This window comes from Mixophyes fleayi, chromosome 6, assembly GCF_038048845.1.
Source record: "Mixophyes fleayi isolate aMixFle1 chromosome 6, aMixFle1.hap1, whole genome shotgun sequence".
Classification (NCBI taxonomy): Eukaryota; Metazoa; Chordata; class Amphibia; order Anura; family Limnodynastidae; genus Mixophyes; species Mixophyes fleayi.
Genome location: NC_134407.1, coordinates 120771635 through 120788392, shown reverse-complemented (window position 1 = coordinate 120788392; position 16758 = coordinate 120771635). Strand labels below are relative to the sequence as shown.

Here is a 16758-nt window from a genome sequence, read left to right as displayed (position 1 = left end):
AGAGATTTACTAAAGCTTCTAAAAAAAAGAAAAGTGGAGGTGTTACCCATAGCAACCAATCAGATTCTATCTAACATTCATCTAGTACAGTCTAGAAAATGTTAATTATAATCTGATTGGTTGCTATGGGCAATGCCTCCACTTTTGTTTTGTACAAGCTTTAGTTAATGTACCCCTAAATATTTTTCTTAGAAATAAGGATTCTTGCAATCAATAGAAAACAACAGTCCCCATTTGACATATCATCATGGAAAATAACTATGAAAAGCGCAATTGGCATTGCCAAAAACTTATATTTATAAGCCAGTTTATAAAGAACATAACAAATCATAAATGCCAATTAAGGGATACCTACGTTATTATGATATGCATACAGAAGACTGATTTCACTAATCATCATTGTACACAGTAAGGGCTCAGAATAGCTTGCAAGAAAGATGAGTGGTATGACAAAAACATTTCTATTTATAGTGGCTGTCCTGCAAATTGCTTATTAATATCTTGATATGCAGCCACTCATCACAAATAACATTAAGCTGTGGATCAGAGGAAATCCACAAACTTGGGTTGAGGGGAAGTTTTTTAAGGGACTGGATAAATAAATAAATACATTCATAAACAAAGAAAGCTACAAAGTATGAGTACACAAGTGAAATGAGTACACATTTAAGAATAATTAGAGATGATCACATATGGAAAGATAAATGACACAATCCTAAACTGCTGCCAATCTTCTATGTTTACATATGGACATAATAGATGTATTTTCAGTTTGTATGCATAATGTAAATGTGAAGAAACTATATGCTTGGCACAGTAGTGGAACTCCTGTTACTGCAGTGTATGCAGCCCCTATGGGGCCAATTGTTGAGGGAGACCCAACTATTCTCTTTCATCCTTTGGAGGACCCAACAGGGGGTCAGAGAGTAGAGTGAGGGTGGGCTGGGATCTCCTAGCTATCCTCCTAATTTTGGTATGAGGCCTGGCCATGCAGTGCTCTAGCAATGACTTCCCCAACTGCACCATGTACAGCTTACTTACTAAAATGCCCACTATCTATACCTCCAACACGTTTACTTATTTATTGCTTTGGTCACTTTTTTTCACCTTTTAATGAATCAATTGATTTTAATTGAATTTTAACTTTATTTTTTAGATAAGTATATGTAGCAAATTTCATCGACCTCATTGTTTTTTGCCCAGTGTTCAAATTTGCTACCCTTCAGAGATAGATAACCTACTATCTGCCTCAGTATGAAGATGTGTGGCATAATATTTCACAGTGTTTAACCCTGTAGTAAGATAGATCCCAGCCTATATGTACCCCAATGGGGAGAGCATGAAAGTGGGCACAACTATTATTGCACTGTGCTAAAGGTTCACTTTATGCTTCTTACCCATCCACCTGTGGATGCAATAACATTGGTGATATCTGGCATATGTGATGGTAATGTCCACAGAAAGATGACTTTTCCTTAGTATGCACCATCGCAAGAACTCAAAAATTTTCCCAATGAAGATTATCTCGCTTGCATTTCACTCAAATGAGCTGGTTTTCTGTTCTTCACTCGAGCAACCTTCACTCCTACGTTTTCTAACTAACCTATCATAAATCCAATTACATGTTCTCCAATCTAATGCATTAGTCTCATTAAAATGAGTGTCTATTCCCCATATTTGCATTTCATTAAGTTCCATTGCTTCACTATAGTATACTAAACCTCATATAAGCTTAATATCTTATATAATGGATTACATGGTTTCTTGGTATGGGTGGGGTACGGAATTGCGATTACCACAATTCCGACAACAGGGGGCAGGCTGGGCTGGGGGGCAGGGGGGCATCTGCCCCATGGGCCGGTCTCATAGTGGACTACATTGGCCTGGGTCACTGGGCCACCTGCATTTTACTTCCTTCAAAATAGGCTGCTGAGTCGAGTCTTGCCCCCCGGGCTGAAATTTGCCAGCCCTCCCTGCTGACAACAGTTATTTAGACACTACAATGCCGATGGGTATAATTGCGACATGTAGGAATGACAGACTTACCTAAAAACTGATAGTGAACATTGGCGACAGCCCTGCTATAAATGCCGAAAGGCAGAAAATGCCGGGAGTGTGATTGTCTTCACTTAAAATGGCAACAGTCATATTTCTGGTAGTAAGGAGGCAATGCGAGGACCCGCCATCTGCCTGAGAATAGATACATACACTTTCCCCACCAACAACTATAACTGCTATTCCATTACTTTAGTTATAAAGTGTTCTCCACACATCTTAGGGGTATATTTACTAAACTGCAGGTTTGAAAAAGTGGAGATGTTGCCTATAGCAACCAATCAGATTCTAGCTGTCATTTTGTAGAATGTACTAAATAAGTGATAACTAAATTATGATTGGTTGCTATAGGCAACATCTCCACTTTTTCAAACCCGCAGTTTAGTAAATATACCCCTTAGAGTGTAAACTCATTTGGGCATGGTTATCATTAACTTCTACTGTTTCATATCATTGGAATTTATTTATTTATTTATTTGTGTCATTTTCCCCTCAATGTACAGCATTACATACTATGTTGTCACTTTATAAATAAAAGATATTAATAACACATGACAAGCAAAGCCTGTACCATTAAATATGAGCTATTTTCTGAGTGGGAGCAGTGATGATATCTCATTTTAAACAAACTAGCTTCCAAAACAAACTGAGATGTGTCCTAATCTCCATTGCTACCAAGATCAGTTTTGTTTTTTGCCTTTTTTTTTAAGATGAAAGAGGAAATCTGCTTGAGTACACAAAACTGTGAGTGTCAAACTTTCATCTTACATAATAAAATATAAACAACCGTTTTGGCTTTCATCCCCCTCTTTAAATGTCAGCCACACATCATATATAAATAACACATTTATATTATGTTCTATACTAAGCACTGATAGTTCTTTCTCATTTACTTCTATATTTGATATCAGTGAAGGCTTCCAAATCTTGACAAAACATAATTAAATACACATGTTTCTGCTTCCACTTTGAAGCTTGTTACTCAACACAAGATAGAAAATATATCACACAATGTGTTATTTTAAAAAAAATCACTTAAAATATTTATAAACGTGTAAAAGTAAGTATGAGTGAACCTTTTGATTTATTTCATAAGAAAGACTTGTATATGTGTGATTAAAGTGTGCTAATACATAGTAAGTTAATTATTGTGTATAGTGTTTAATAAAATGATTGACATATTAACAGTTATACCTGCAACATATAAAAACAGTCTATCCAAGAAGCCATCCTAAATAAAATAAAGCACAAGCTTTTCAAATTAAATGGAGGGTTGAACGCAATGAATACATGTCTTTTCTAATCTGTTCAACTATGTAGGTATGGGCTATTGGCATCTAAACCTAAAATACAAGTTGATCTGATGTGATTTACCTTGATTTCAGGCTCTACATCACAAACTCCTGCAATTGCAGGGGAATATTTTATTGCATTGCTATGATATTTGTTTTTTCCCTCTGCCATTATTATTCATGTATTTAGTAGCAAATGTCTTACCTTATATTATATTTTGTTAAAGAGCTACAAATCATTGATTTATTACATGCTCCCAGAGCATGATTACTATATTTATTTATATGGACATATCTGTCAACATTCAAAATAGGAAAATCAGAAAAATTAGACCACACTCAATCCAACCAATTCATGACCCAATCTACCCAAACCATGCCCATTTTGGAGAAGAGCACAACACTGTATCTTTACCTTTATTATGCCAACAATAAACACATACTAAAAAGTCAGCTTTGGCTGTTAGTTAGATATGTTAGTCAGTTAGTTAGTTGTTACATAATTCAATAATATTTACATTTATACAACAAATGTACAAACTGTATTTTCATGACAGGCTTCTTATATTATTCATATAAACAGAGTACCTGGTTTCCATAATACATGTTATTTCCACAGCAGCATGTGTTTTGTATTGCACAATACTATCACATTTCAAAGATCGTAATGTCTTTACTGGCAATAACATTGCTTAAAACTTGTTAAGAAAACAATGGCATTTGATGTTTGTGTATACAGAAAAACTCTTGCTTGCATTCCTGCCATCATACACACGGTTACAAACGACTCCATATATGGCTCAAAATACTGACAATCCCAATCAATACCTGATAGGTATCAATCAGATGTCAATTGGGACTGTTGGAAAATCCGGTCAGCATGCAAGTGATTATGGGCACCAACTGGACCCATGTAATCTGGTTGGTGAGGCTGGGCAGCCAAATCTATCCATATTTAAACAGTTTAAGGATATGTTCACCTGGGCAAATCTATACACATTAGAATAAAATACAATTCCCAAGGGACAGTCCTTATTGTGTTCATCGGAACTTAGGAACTGAAAATTTAATTTTTTGTTAAAAATATACTTGAGGCATCTGGATTAGCAAGATTAGGGGTAATAGAATCCTGCAACTATATCCTTACACAAAAAGAAGAGGCAGGACATGTAAACTAAACGAAATTATGTCACAGGAGTGTTATAGTTTGCCATTTAGAACTAATATGGGAGACAAGGGCAGGTTGGGCTCGGGGACAGGGGCGCACTGTGGGACCATCCCCGGGCTGGTCCCACAGTGGGTTAGTTTGGGCTGGGTCACTGGGCCACCTGCATTTTTTCTTCTCCCCCCCCCCCCCCCCAGGCTATAATTTGCCAGCCCTCTCCTGATGGGAGACAAGTAAACACTAGTTTATCTTGGAAGAGAACCATTTTTATTGTAAGAGGAAAGCCTTTTTGAAATATGAATTAAGATAAGCTGTTTGCCTCAGGCGATTCTCAGATATCCTGAGCCAAATAAAATTATGGAAAATGAAATGTGAATCTCAAACTTTTTATATTCACTAGAGATGTTCTCTGACCCCCGTGTTCTGGTTTTGGTTTTTTGGTTTTGGTTTTGGATAACTTTGTGTTTTTGTATGTTGCATGTTTTGGTTTTGGATCCCTATTTTTTTCTAAAATCCCTTTTTTTTTTGCTAAAATCACATCATTTTGGGTTTTTTTCTTCCTGTGTTATTATTAACCTCAATAACACCAATTTCAAGTCATTTGCAGTCAGATTTGACCAACTCACAGGTCACAATATTATTTTCATACACTTTCAAACAAAGACTGTAGCAACCTGGCTGGATGCTAAGCGACAGAACAATGACACAAACACACGGCAGTTCATAGCACATCTAGGAAACATTACCGCACAGCAGTGGCAGAAAAGAAAAGTGGTGCAAGATGGAATTGTCCTTGGATCATGAAATCAGTTATGGTTCATTTGATCGCTCCACCCGTTCCTTGGATAACTGTGGTAATTCTACAGCTAATACATGGTGACGAGCGCTCACCCACCCCAGGATGCATGCTTTTATCAGACCCAGACCAATCCAGGAAGCGAGACAATGCACTAAAAAAAACCATTGTAATTCACAGCAAAAATTAAGTTTATCACTGAGCTTTGAATCAGCCCCAATTCCCCAAAAAATATAATATAGATAGGTACCTTTAACATAAAGTGCAGATTACAAACACTTTGTGCAATACCGATGAAACAGCAACAAAGTGGAAGGTTTGAGTAATAACATATACACGTCTATTTAGACATCCATGCTTACATTACTTCTGCAAGCAACGTGGTTCTTTGTTAATAAAACTGTTGTCTTTATACCGTTCAAAAAAATTTAAAATAATCCTTCACCATTCTTTGGCTGTTGATAGTAGGATCAGGTGGAGTTACAGCAGAGGTGTCACTAATTCTGGTCAATTCTTTTACAGTAGACAAGACCAGATGTCAAAATGTTGTGCTGAGTGATCTGCATCATCAATGGGTATCTTTGAGTTTTGCAAAGCACACAACAGTATATAGCACATGTAGGTAACATTGGCACACAGCGGAAGCTGAAAGGAAAAGTGGTGCAAGATGGAATTGTCCTTGTGCCCTCCCACCCACCCTTATGTTGGATCTTAAAAAGAATATGGAGACTTTAACAAACCAAGAACTTCAGCGACAAGGTGTGCCACTTTTGAGGCTGATGTGCTTGGTTTATTTGAGCCCCCACAAAACAAGCTAACAATTGCCTTAAGGCACATAAGGTAATAGTACTGTTAATGAACTCTTCTGTGTCAAGATGTTGTTGTCATCATCCTCAGCCTCTTCCTCACCCTCATCAGTTTGTACATCATTTTCATACATTATTAATTCATCACCGCTGGAATCCACCATTACAGAAGTATTTTGATGTAATTGGCGGGAAAGGCCTTGCTCGTGGAAATTGAAGTTAATTTTTATGAACATCATCTTTTACACATTTTGAGGAAGTAACCTCCTACGCCGATCGCTGACAAGGTTCCCAGCTGTGCTGAAAACTCTTTCCAAGTACATACTGGTGGGTGGGCAGCTTAGGCAGTGCTAAGCGAGTTGGTAAATGGATCTCCAAATTCCCTTTGTTTCCTCCCAATATGAAAAGGGATTGTCTGATGTGTCTATTTCTATGCTGTCGTTAAAATAATCCTCCACCATCCTTTGGATGTTTATAGTAGGATCTGGTGGAGTTAAGGCAAAGGTGTCACTTTTTTGGTCAATTCTTTTAGACCAGACCAGGGGGTAAATGTATCAATATGCGGGTTCTTCAACACCCGCGTGTTCAGTCTCTTCCGTGATTAAATTACAAGCGGTGCTGCATTGTAAAGGGAAGTTAACCCTTTACAATGCAGCGCCGCTTGAAATTTAATCGCGGAAGAGGCTGAACGCGCGGGTGTTGAAGAACCCGCATATTGATACATTTACCCCCAGATGTCAAAATGTTGTGCTGAGTCATCTGCATCATCCCAGGGTCTCTTGGGAAAGCAAAGTTTTTTCCTAGCAGCAGTTGACTGAGAAACTGAAGGAGGAGATGCCGTCCTGTCATGTAAAACTTGAGCTGTCATCTTGCTCACCAGGAGCTCCTTGCATCTCTTCAGATCTGGGTCAGTTGCAAGCAAAGAGAAGACATAGTTCTTAAACCTAGGATCAAGTACAGTCGCCAAAATGTAGTGATCCGATTTCAAGATTTTGATAACTCTTGGATCCTGGCAAAGCGAATAAAGTACTTGATCTACAAGTCTGACATACTTAGCATAATTGCTTTGTTTCATCTCCTCCTTCAGTTTCTCAAGCTGCTTTTCTAATTAAGGGAATCACTTGATTCAAGCTAGCAGTGTCTGAAAGTATTCTCCACTGCAGTTGAGTAAAATACAACCCCCCTCCTTTCCCAATGTCATGGCTTGTGGAGTAAGCATGGATGGCTTATCGCTGTTCCTCCATCCACAGAAGCATATACTGGGTGGAATTTCACCTTGTCACCACCTCTTGCTTCAGTTGGTGACAGGGCAAATTAAATTGCTCTTGTAGCTGCTGCAATTTCCTACATGCTGTTGCCGAATGCCGGAAATGTCCACATATTTTCCAGGCCACAGACAGCATCTTCTGCACGTCCCTGTCATTGTTTAAAAAGCTCTGCACCACCAAGTTAATTGTGTGAGCAAAACAGGGAATATGATGGAATTCACCCAGCTGTAATACTCTCACAATATTGGTGGCATTATCAGAAATGACATATCCTGAGGAGAGTCCAAGTTGGATAAGCCTTGTGTCAATGACATCCCTTTTTTGTAACAGATTGTCAGCTGTATGTCTGTTAATAAGACAGAGTAGCCTGCCTTTGAAAAATGTGACGTACTTGGGTACATGCTGATGCTGTTCCTGCTGGTGAAGGCAAATCACCAAGCCAGTGGGTTGTCACAGTCATATAGTCTTTAGTTTGCCCAGTTCCGCTTGTCCACATATCTGTGAAAGTGTACAGTGGATAGAATGGCATTTTGTAGCCCAATAATTAAATTTTTTTGAACCTTCTGGTAGAGATGAGAAATAGCTTTTCTAGTAAAATGGTGTTGTGATGGAATTTGGTAATTGGGACTCAAGTAACTGTCTAAAACCAGCTGCATTAATAGTGGATATTGGATGCAGATCTAATACTAGCATAGTTGCCATTGCATCTGTGATCCGCTTTGCGACTGGGTGACAGCTTTCATACTTGCTTCCTCTTGCAAAGGATTTTTAACAGTCAATTGTTATAAACTACTAGTTGTCTTCTTCTTGGTCTGCTTCTGGGATGAAGATTCACCCCCAGTAGCAGCAGCAGCAGCAGCAGTGGCACTATCGCTCAAGAATTCTTCTGAGGAATCCGGGATAGTGGAGGAGTCATCTAGCCTTATTAACTTGGATGCAGGACTAACTCCAATCGCTACTGAGGATATTGATGAGGACGGTATTGTGGGTGTAGATTGCAGGTGTCGGGATCTAGCTGAGAGAAGAGACCTAGCTGATGCTGGACTGCTTGTTGTTATTTTTTTAGCATAAGTTTCCAATTTTCCCAGCTGCTTGCTATGAACTCGCTTCAAATGTCGTAACATGGATGAGGTTCCTAGATGGTTAAGGTCTACTGACTGTGGCTTTACAAACGCTACAAATGGCTAGACAACTGTTGTCAGGATTTGGGTAAAAATAATTCCACACATAAGAGGTGGATTTTTTGGTCTTATGCCCAGGCATGACATTGGCCTTCTTATCACATGCAAGAACTGCTTCCATTGGTGCAGGGCTTACACAAACAACATAATCCTCATCAACATCCTCATTAGCGCCCTTGTCAGCTACACAAATATCCCCCTCATCCTGTTGCAATTCCAAATTGGCATCCTCAATTTGTGTATCACCGGCTACACTTGGGCTGTTCATGCACACATTTGCAAAAATGCTGAAAAGGGGCCTTCTTTATGGGTACACTATCAGAAAGGTCAGGTTTACACATAGCACTCGTGGATAGACTCTCCTCAGGAATTTGTGTCATTTCTGAATCTGAACATACATTTTAGTCTAATGCCTTACTGTTTTCTTCCAGCTCGGCTTTTTACACGTAAAAGCATTTGGACACCACATTTGGAGTCCTTTTGTACTTAGAATGACAAGGTCTTGCTTGGTCATGACTGACCTTACAAGAAGATGCAATTTTATTTTTTCTGCAGATAACTTTGCCCGGATTACAGGTCTTTTTTTCTTGACCAAGGTAAAAGGTATTTTTTTACATTTTTGTTTCCCTGACTTAAAAACACAATGCACTTCATCATAGGTTTTAGCAGATGACGTAGAAGGATTACTATCATCATGACTGGTGCCAGCAGCTGCTTGGTGCTCCTGGTCTTCTGTGTACTGCTGTGAATCCATTTTGATAACAGTACAATGTGACTGCAGATTTGGAAGACCAAGACTACCAGCCCTATTATTTGTATTTCAGCAATGACAATTAGCAATGGAGCAATGGAGCTCTCCTCTTTGTGTGTTACCTATATAACACCGTACAATTTGGCTGCAGATTTAGACCAAGACTGCCAGCCCCTATTATTTCTATTTCAGCAATGACAATTAGCAATGGACCAATGGAGCTCTCCTGAATCTCACTGGAGAGTTTGAAGAACACTGCTATCCCTCCACTTTCTTTTCTACCTATGACGCTGCCCAACTGCACTAGAGACTGCCAAGAACCGTGTTACCCCTTCTGTGTCAACTTGTGAAATGGCGCTGGTTCGCTGTGGAGGGCGGTAATTGTAGAATACAAAACTCGCGAGACGTTTTTTCTCGTTTTCAATCCCGAGGACGCGCAAAAGTACTGATATCGGTACTCGGATCTGCTAAGTTCGGGTGTGTTCGGTTCTTGGGGAACCGAGCCTGAGCATCTTTAATTTTCACCTATGCAGAACCAGCATGTCACCTGGGACATATATATTTTATGTATATAAAGAGAGATATATTATATATATATATATATATATATATATATATATATATATATACACATGTGCGCGATTGTGTGTGTATGGCACTTTTTGAATTATCTGCATTGTTACATACCCTTTTTGTGTGTGTTTATCATTTTAACAAGTGCTTTGGCGATTAGAAGATGTTTGTTATGGGCTGTAACCATCTAGGTATTGACAGTGGAACCTTAGTGGGTGGTATTATAAGTACATAATATTTGGTCCAGTGCATAAGACTGCAGAGCAACCTGAAAGACTTGAATAAGCACAATCAAGGCCCTATGCATTAAAGTAGACAGAAGCTCAGTGCTCAATTTTTTAGTTATTACATATAACACAGTTTTGCTCAAAAGCAGAGCAGAACTGAACCTCTGCCGCCTCAGAGGTGATGGAGGATTTAGGTACAGGAAGTAGAGGAAGGGGCATAAGGTAATGAGCTTATTAACACAAGTCAGGTGCGCGCCCTTGCTCTGCCCCCATTACTCCCAAAGATACGCCCCTAGCAATCCAAAAGCAAGTATGGAGGAAAGTTGGAAATGCATTGCTCTTACTCCATATTTGTCTTAATTAATAGACTCTTTAGTGTGAAACATTTTAATGGAAGCCCGTCAGTCTGATTACCAGGGAGCACTTTAAAGTACTGGTGTATGTAACATTTTGTTTAATAAAGGAACTGTCACATAAGAGCAAACAGGTTTGCTGGTCACAAAGGAGGCTGTGGTAATCATGTATATGAGTGCTGGAGACTGCCTTTCCATTCCATTACCTTTTCAACATCCATGGATACTCACCTCTGTAATAAAATGACAAGAATTTGTCTGTGATTCTTATATGTAAATCAGTGCTAAACCTTTATTAGGCTTTAACCTCAACCCTAGCATTAGTCGAAGCCACCCAAATCCTAGTTCAATCCTAAACTGAAATTATAAACCAAGCCTAAAGTCTCAGCATATCCCAAGTCCTGGAAGAGTCCTCCTCCAATTCTTAAACCGCAAGAAACCTCGCGGACAACTTAATATTTATATGTGACTATGTATAACATGTTTGTACAGCTTGGCAATTTATAGAGCTATCTCAGTGTGAGGCTAGACAAAAGATGCCTTGTGTGTAAGGCTTCAAGACTCAAAATTAAGAACTGAACACACAGTTCTCTATGACACAATTTCTCTCATACTGCAAATACCCTAATTCTCAAACCCGTTACACTCCATTGTTTTTACAACTCTTAGAATATATGTTTGCTCTCAAGGCTATGTATCAAAACAACCTTAAATATAATCTTTCTGCCTACGTGTATTTTATTGCAGAACTAATAGTGGATATTTCAAATAATGTAATTATAAATAATGACGCTTCATGTAAGCACTACCTGGAACTCACAGGTGCCTGTGGGGCATTTTATTCTGATGCTTCACACACAAAGGTAAACTCTTAGACCATTCCTATATGCTTTAACCACAGAGATAGGGACACTCCCTAAAGGTAAAGACCCTGGGCAATAGTCCCTAATGTCTGTTTTATAATCCCGACTGAATATATTTAATATTTTTTTAATTAGTACAAAATGTTGATACTTTACCAATAAATGAGGCAGGTGAAAATATACAGTATAATATAATTGAACAAGTTAACCCGTGCATGATACTCATGCATTCTAGTCAAATCAAGCTACTTAAGGTGTTAAAAAGGTTCTTGTCATGCATTTGGGCCATAGCCCAGGCCTCAACCACCAACCACTCCCCACTGTCACCCCCAGCAACCACCAACCACTCCCAACTGTCACTTCTCCTTCAAGAAATATATATATATATATTTTTTAAATCTTTATAAACACTTTTAACAATTAACAAATTAAATTAACAAATTAAAAACATCTTAGTATACCAAATTTCAGCCCTTTCTGAATTTTTTTTTCCACACACACTAAGAATATAGTAGGTTAGTGTATAACTCCGCCCAGCAGGTGGCGCTGCAGCTTGGTTTTATTTTTTCCACACACACACACACACACACACACAGACAGACTAACACACGCCACCAGACATTTATATTATAGACAAGTTAACCCGTGCATGATACTCATGCATTCTAGTCAAATCAAGCTACTTAAGGTGTTAAAAAGGTTCTTGTCATGCATTTGGCCCATAGCCCAGGCCTCAACCACCAACCACTCCCCACTGTCACCCCCGGCAACCACCAACCACTCCCAACTGTAACTTCTCCTTCAAGAAATATATATATTTTTTTTTTTTTAAATCTTTACAAACACTTTTAACAATTAACAAACTAAATTAACAAATTAAAAACATCTTAGTATACCAAATTTCAGCCCTTTCTGAATTTTTTTTTCCACACACACTAAGAATATAGTAGGTTAGTGTATAACTCCGCCCAGCAGGTGGCGCTGCAGCTTGGTTTTATTTTTTCCACACACACACACACAGACAGACAGACTAACACACGCCACTAGACATTTATATTATAGATAATATAACCATATAAAATATAAAGTAGAATTATATTGTGTGTCCTAAATAACGTAAGGTCCTGCTTTTGAATAGTACCTGGTCTGTAGTTGATGACTAAACTCTTAGAATAATAAGAGGAACTATTGTCAGCTAGTTCCTAGATTAGAATCATTGTGTACTTTTTGGGCTGGGTTTTTAAAACTGAAAATTTCTGATTTCCTTTCCAGATGTGGTACGATGTTTATCTTTTCCAATTAATTTAATATAATAACTTCTCTTTTTGTACACTATTATTGTACTTTGTAAAATTTGACAATTTAACCACAGGTTGGAAGATACAATGCTATGTTTGTGAACCAAACTGAGACGTGAATATAAAAGAGACTAATTTAACACATAATGAAAATTGAACACAAAATAACATTTTGATGATGAAAGTCATTAATATTTATATATTAATCAAGTGGCATACTTAGTGGTTAAAGCTTAGGTGGGGCCATGTACACACCCTTGTGGAACTGCCAGGGTGGTGGCACTACTCCAAGACAAACTTGTGGTGCCAACCCTTTCTGTGTGCTATACAGAGTAGAGCCCAAGTGAACCAGCCCACAGCATTGATGTCTGCTGACAATTTATATTTATATTACATGGTGTGTGACTAGCTTGTTGGGGAAAGGAGACATGTATAGCTAATTTTGTCACATTCAATTCAATCTCAATGTAGGTTTTATACATATAAAATATTTGTAAATGCTATACTGCAAACTATTCACCCCCCTCTAGCATTTTTAACATTTTATTTTCCTATATGTTGGATTCAAAATGGATTTATTATGGGTTTTTTTTTTACCATTGAGCAACACAAAATACTCTGTAATATCAAATTATCAAATTAAATTAAACTATAAAGCTTTTTTTCATTACAAATTAAAACACAATAATTGATTACTAAGTACAGTATTAATATTTATCATTCACTCTATATCCTCTAGAATTTAAGCTCTCACAGGCAGGGGCGGATCTAGACTTTATGTTTAGGGGGGGGCGATTTTGCATAAGCACGCCCCTCCTTTGCTCTGATTGGCTGGCCTGCATTAACCCCGCCTTCCGCCCGCGATAGGCCCCCGCCCCCTCCAGTTGTGGTCGCTGGCTGGGACCACTCTGATTGGCTGGCCCACATTTAGCCCCGCCCCCCATTCGCGCTTAGCCCCGCCCCTCCCGTTTTAATCGGCGGCTGGGACCTAGCTTTTTGCTGCTAGGGGGGGGGGGCGAATGCCCCGATCGCCCCCCCCTGGATCCGCCACTGCTCACAGGCAGGGTCCTCTCTTCCTATTGTCCCATGTCTGTTCGCTGTCTGACTCCCTGGTACGTCCTGTCATGTATTTTGTTTAAAACACAATCAGAGCAGTCGGACAGCACACTCTCCCTGCCTGTCTCTGCCGAACGACCTGCACAAAGTGTGCAGCTGCTGGCAGCAAGCCCCTGCAATCACCCCCCCCCCCCCCCTCATTTATTGAAATGAGATAAAGGGTGGAGAGGGTGCATTTTCAGAGGTAGAGAAGTGATGCATTCCTAGGCATACCTTGTCCAATGTAAAAAGAACTTCCAACACACAGTCCTGGTATCCCCTAACTCTCATGACTATTGAGTCTCATGATTAAATGATGCAAAACCATGCAACATTTTAGGAGGAAAACAAAAAAAGTTTAATGTCATGAAAGGAGTGATTCTAAATTGTAGGATGCTGATTTTTGATGGGAATAGGGTTTTATGCCATCCATCAAACCTAGGACCTAGGCTCACTTCTAGTTTGTGGAGGAGTCTCCTGAGAGCGCAGAGTAGGAAAAACCAAGGTGATTTCTTGTGCGCATCCAGTGCGCTTCTTATATGAGGTTCAGAGTATTTATCACAGAACACTTACTGTTAGAGATGTGAAGGTCAGACAGATACCTCCAAAACCATTCAAAGATAGGGCAAGAAATATCACTGGTGCTAGCACTGTAAAAGTAATACAAATCAGATGGTTACAAATATATTATATTTAGATAGTTACAGATCACTACACATTAGTATGGAAAGGGAGCACTGATAGTTGTTATATTTATAAAGAGCTACAAAAAAATCTAATACAGTAAGGAACAGCTACAATAAAAGTATAGTATAAAATACAAATATAAATAAGACAAAGAGCAACATAAGAGGAAGTGTATAAGATTCAATAACAACTAAATAACCAAACAAATAATAAAGTATAAACTATAGTAAATTTTCACAAAGATCACATACCTGACGGATCATACCCAGACAGAGCCATCAGAGCGCATGAAAGTGCAAAGCAGAAGCTGTGAAATAGGAGAATGGGAGTCACGTTTCCTTCAATAAACTTAATGTACTATATTGATTTGTGCATAGAAAAAAAAATCCCATTTTAATTATTTTGTGTTCAATACAGCTCTTTAAACACAAGTATATCTTTATAAATTCTAAAAGAAATAGTTCTGCTTCACCACTATATGTGTTTTCCTGTAACCTGCAACACTCCATAACATGAAATACAGATTTGTGCAGCCTACAGTCATAAATTATTACTTCTCTCCAAAACTACAGTGGCACTGAATATTATTTAGAAAAATTGTTATATGCTTCTCAAAAGTATTGATTCCTGATTATTTTGCCTAAAAAAGTGGGGATTAATTGTTAATGGCATTTTGGGTTGGGGTATGCTGCTGATATTATCCTCTTCTTTGCTGGTAATAGGGAGGCAATGTCACAAGAGTAGAAAATGGACACACATTAGAAAGAAAAAATGGAGAGGCATGGCCTGCACTGCATGGACAGGTAGGGGTATATTTACTAAAGTGCGGGTTTGAAAAAGTGAAGATGTTGCCTATAGCAGCCAATAATATTCTAGCTGTCATTTTGTAGAATGTACTAGGAAACAGGGACAGCCATGGCCAGCCAAAATGAAGTTAGCTCTTCCAAACAACTTTAGTTTCAATCAAAAGAATACAAAGTGGCATTGTTTCCAAAAACATGCTCTTTATATTTACTATGCCTTGGGGCTTTTTTTGTCAACTTTATTCTTCATTTTAAAGGATTTCTGTAATATGTTAGGGTTCAACATAAATCAGACCAAGTCAGAATTTCTGTCTTTGTCATGGTTGAAATATCTGGGTGTCCAGCAGGCCAATTCTCTTCATATATGACATATCCATGTTTAAAGCAGGACTAACATTTCCCTGATTGTACATATTAATGCTGTTAAAATAATACCTTTATCCTGCATTGCATATCCTGAGGCAGAAATGACAATAAACAAATTGTGAGCCCATATACACTGCTTCATCTGGCAACCTAACTACTCTAGTATTAGGAGTAGTATCTTGGTACTTTGTAATAGTGTGTCTGGGGGGAGGAGAAAATTGGGGTTGGGAATCCCAATCCTATTTTCATATAATCATGCTTCACATTTGGCCACAACTTGTACAGTGGTGCGCCCTCATCAGACAGACGTAGAATTGCTTAACTGCTTTCATCCTGGACACTTCCATGCTGGATGTATCACACAGATTAAAGTGTGATTAGCGAAAAGTCATAAAAGATAGGCAAGCTTGAACATATGTGGAATATCATTTAATGGAAAAAAAATTGGTCTAATCTCTTATTGTTTAATAATTCAAGTTTTATTTGTCTCAGTCTGTTACCATAGTTACAAAAAATGCATTAGAAGACAGGTGCATTTACTGATGTGTCACAACATAAGAAACAAAACTAGGATATATAGGTTGTTTTTATAGACTCACCTTCCAACTAATCTGAGTGGACGAGGCCCGTATCGATCCATCAGTATCCCCAAGGGCAGAGTTGCTGCACTCAATAAAAAGGAGCCAATTGTAAAACCTAAATTCAGCATCTCTTCCTGGGCAGTACATGTCAGCCAAGGCTGCGGCAAGGAGGCATTAGCTGCTGTGTTAAGGGACAATGCTTTATCTTCAGACGAATTTGACTCTGGAAACAGAGAGAGTCTGTGAGTTGTTACTGTAAAAATACTTTAATAATAATACATATTATTGAGGCTATTTGGATAATGTGCATGATACTCACAAATTCCGATGCTCAGCTGGTCTAATTTCGGGAAAGGTACAATGTGGGGATCTATAGCTATTTTTTTTAATGCATAATAAAGTGAGTTATTTATTTTTTCCTATTTGAAATATAGAACACACATCTGTATCTCTGGGCATAACTGTTTAATTGTGTTCCCGTTTAAGAAGTAATGAACAGCTGTGACTGAGAGGTGCTGGCTGCTTGTTGTCTACTGTAATAAGTGAGAGCAGAGTGAATAAGAAATAAGGACTGTGCAATCCCCAATTCTTTCAAAAT

General features: G+C 38.4%; 1 protein-coding gene across 1 annotated transcript in view; it reads right to left on the bottom strand.

Annotated features, from left to right (window-relative positions):
* Positions 1-16758, bottom strand: part of SLC43A1 (solute carrier family 43 member 1) — a 56448-nt gene that overhangs the window by 27462 nt on the left and 12228 nt on the right. The window contains exons 3-5 of the mRNA XM_075217209.1: positions 16179-16383; positions 14662-14717; positions 14297-14373 (exon numbers count right to left, since the gene is read on the bottom strand). Coding sequence (XP_075073310.1) covers positions 14297-14373; positions 14662-14717; positions 16179-16383 — 338 coding nt within the window. The remainder of the gene's footprint in view (positions 1-14296; positions 14374-14661; positions 14718-16178; positions 16384-16758) is intronic.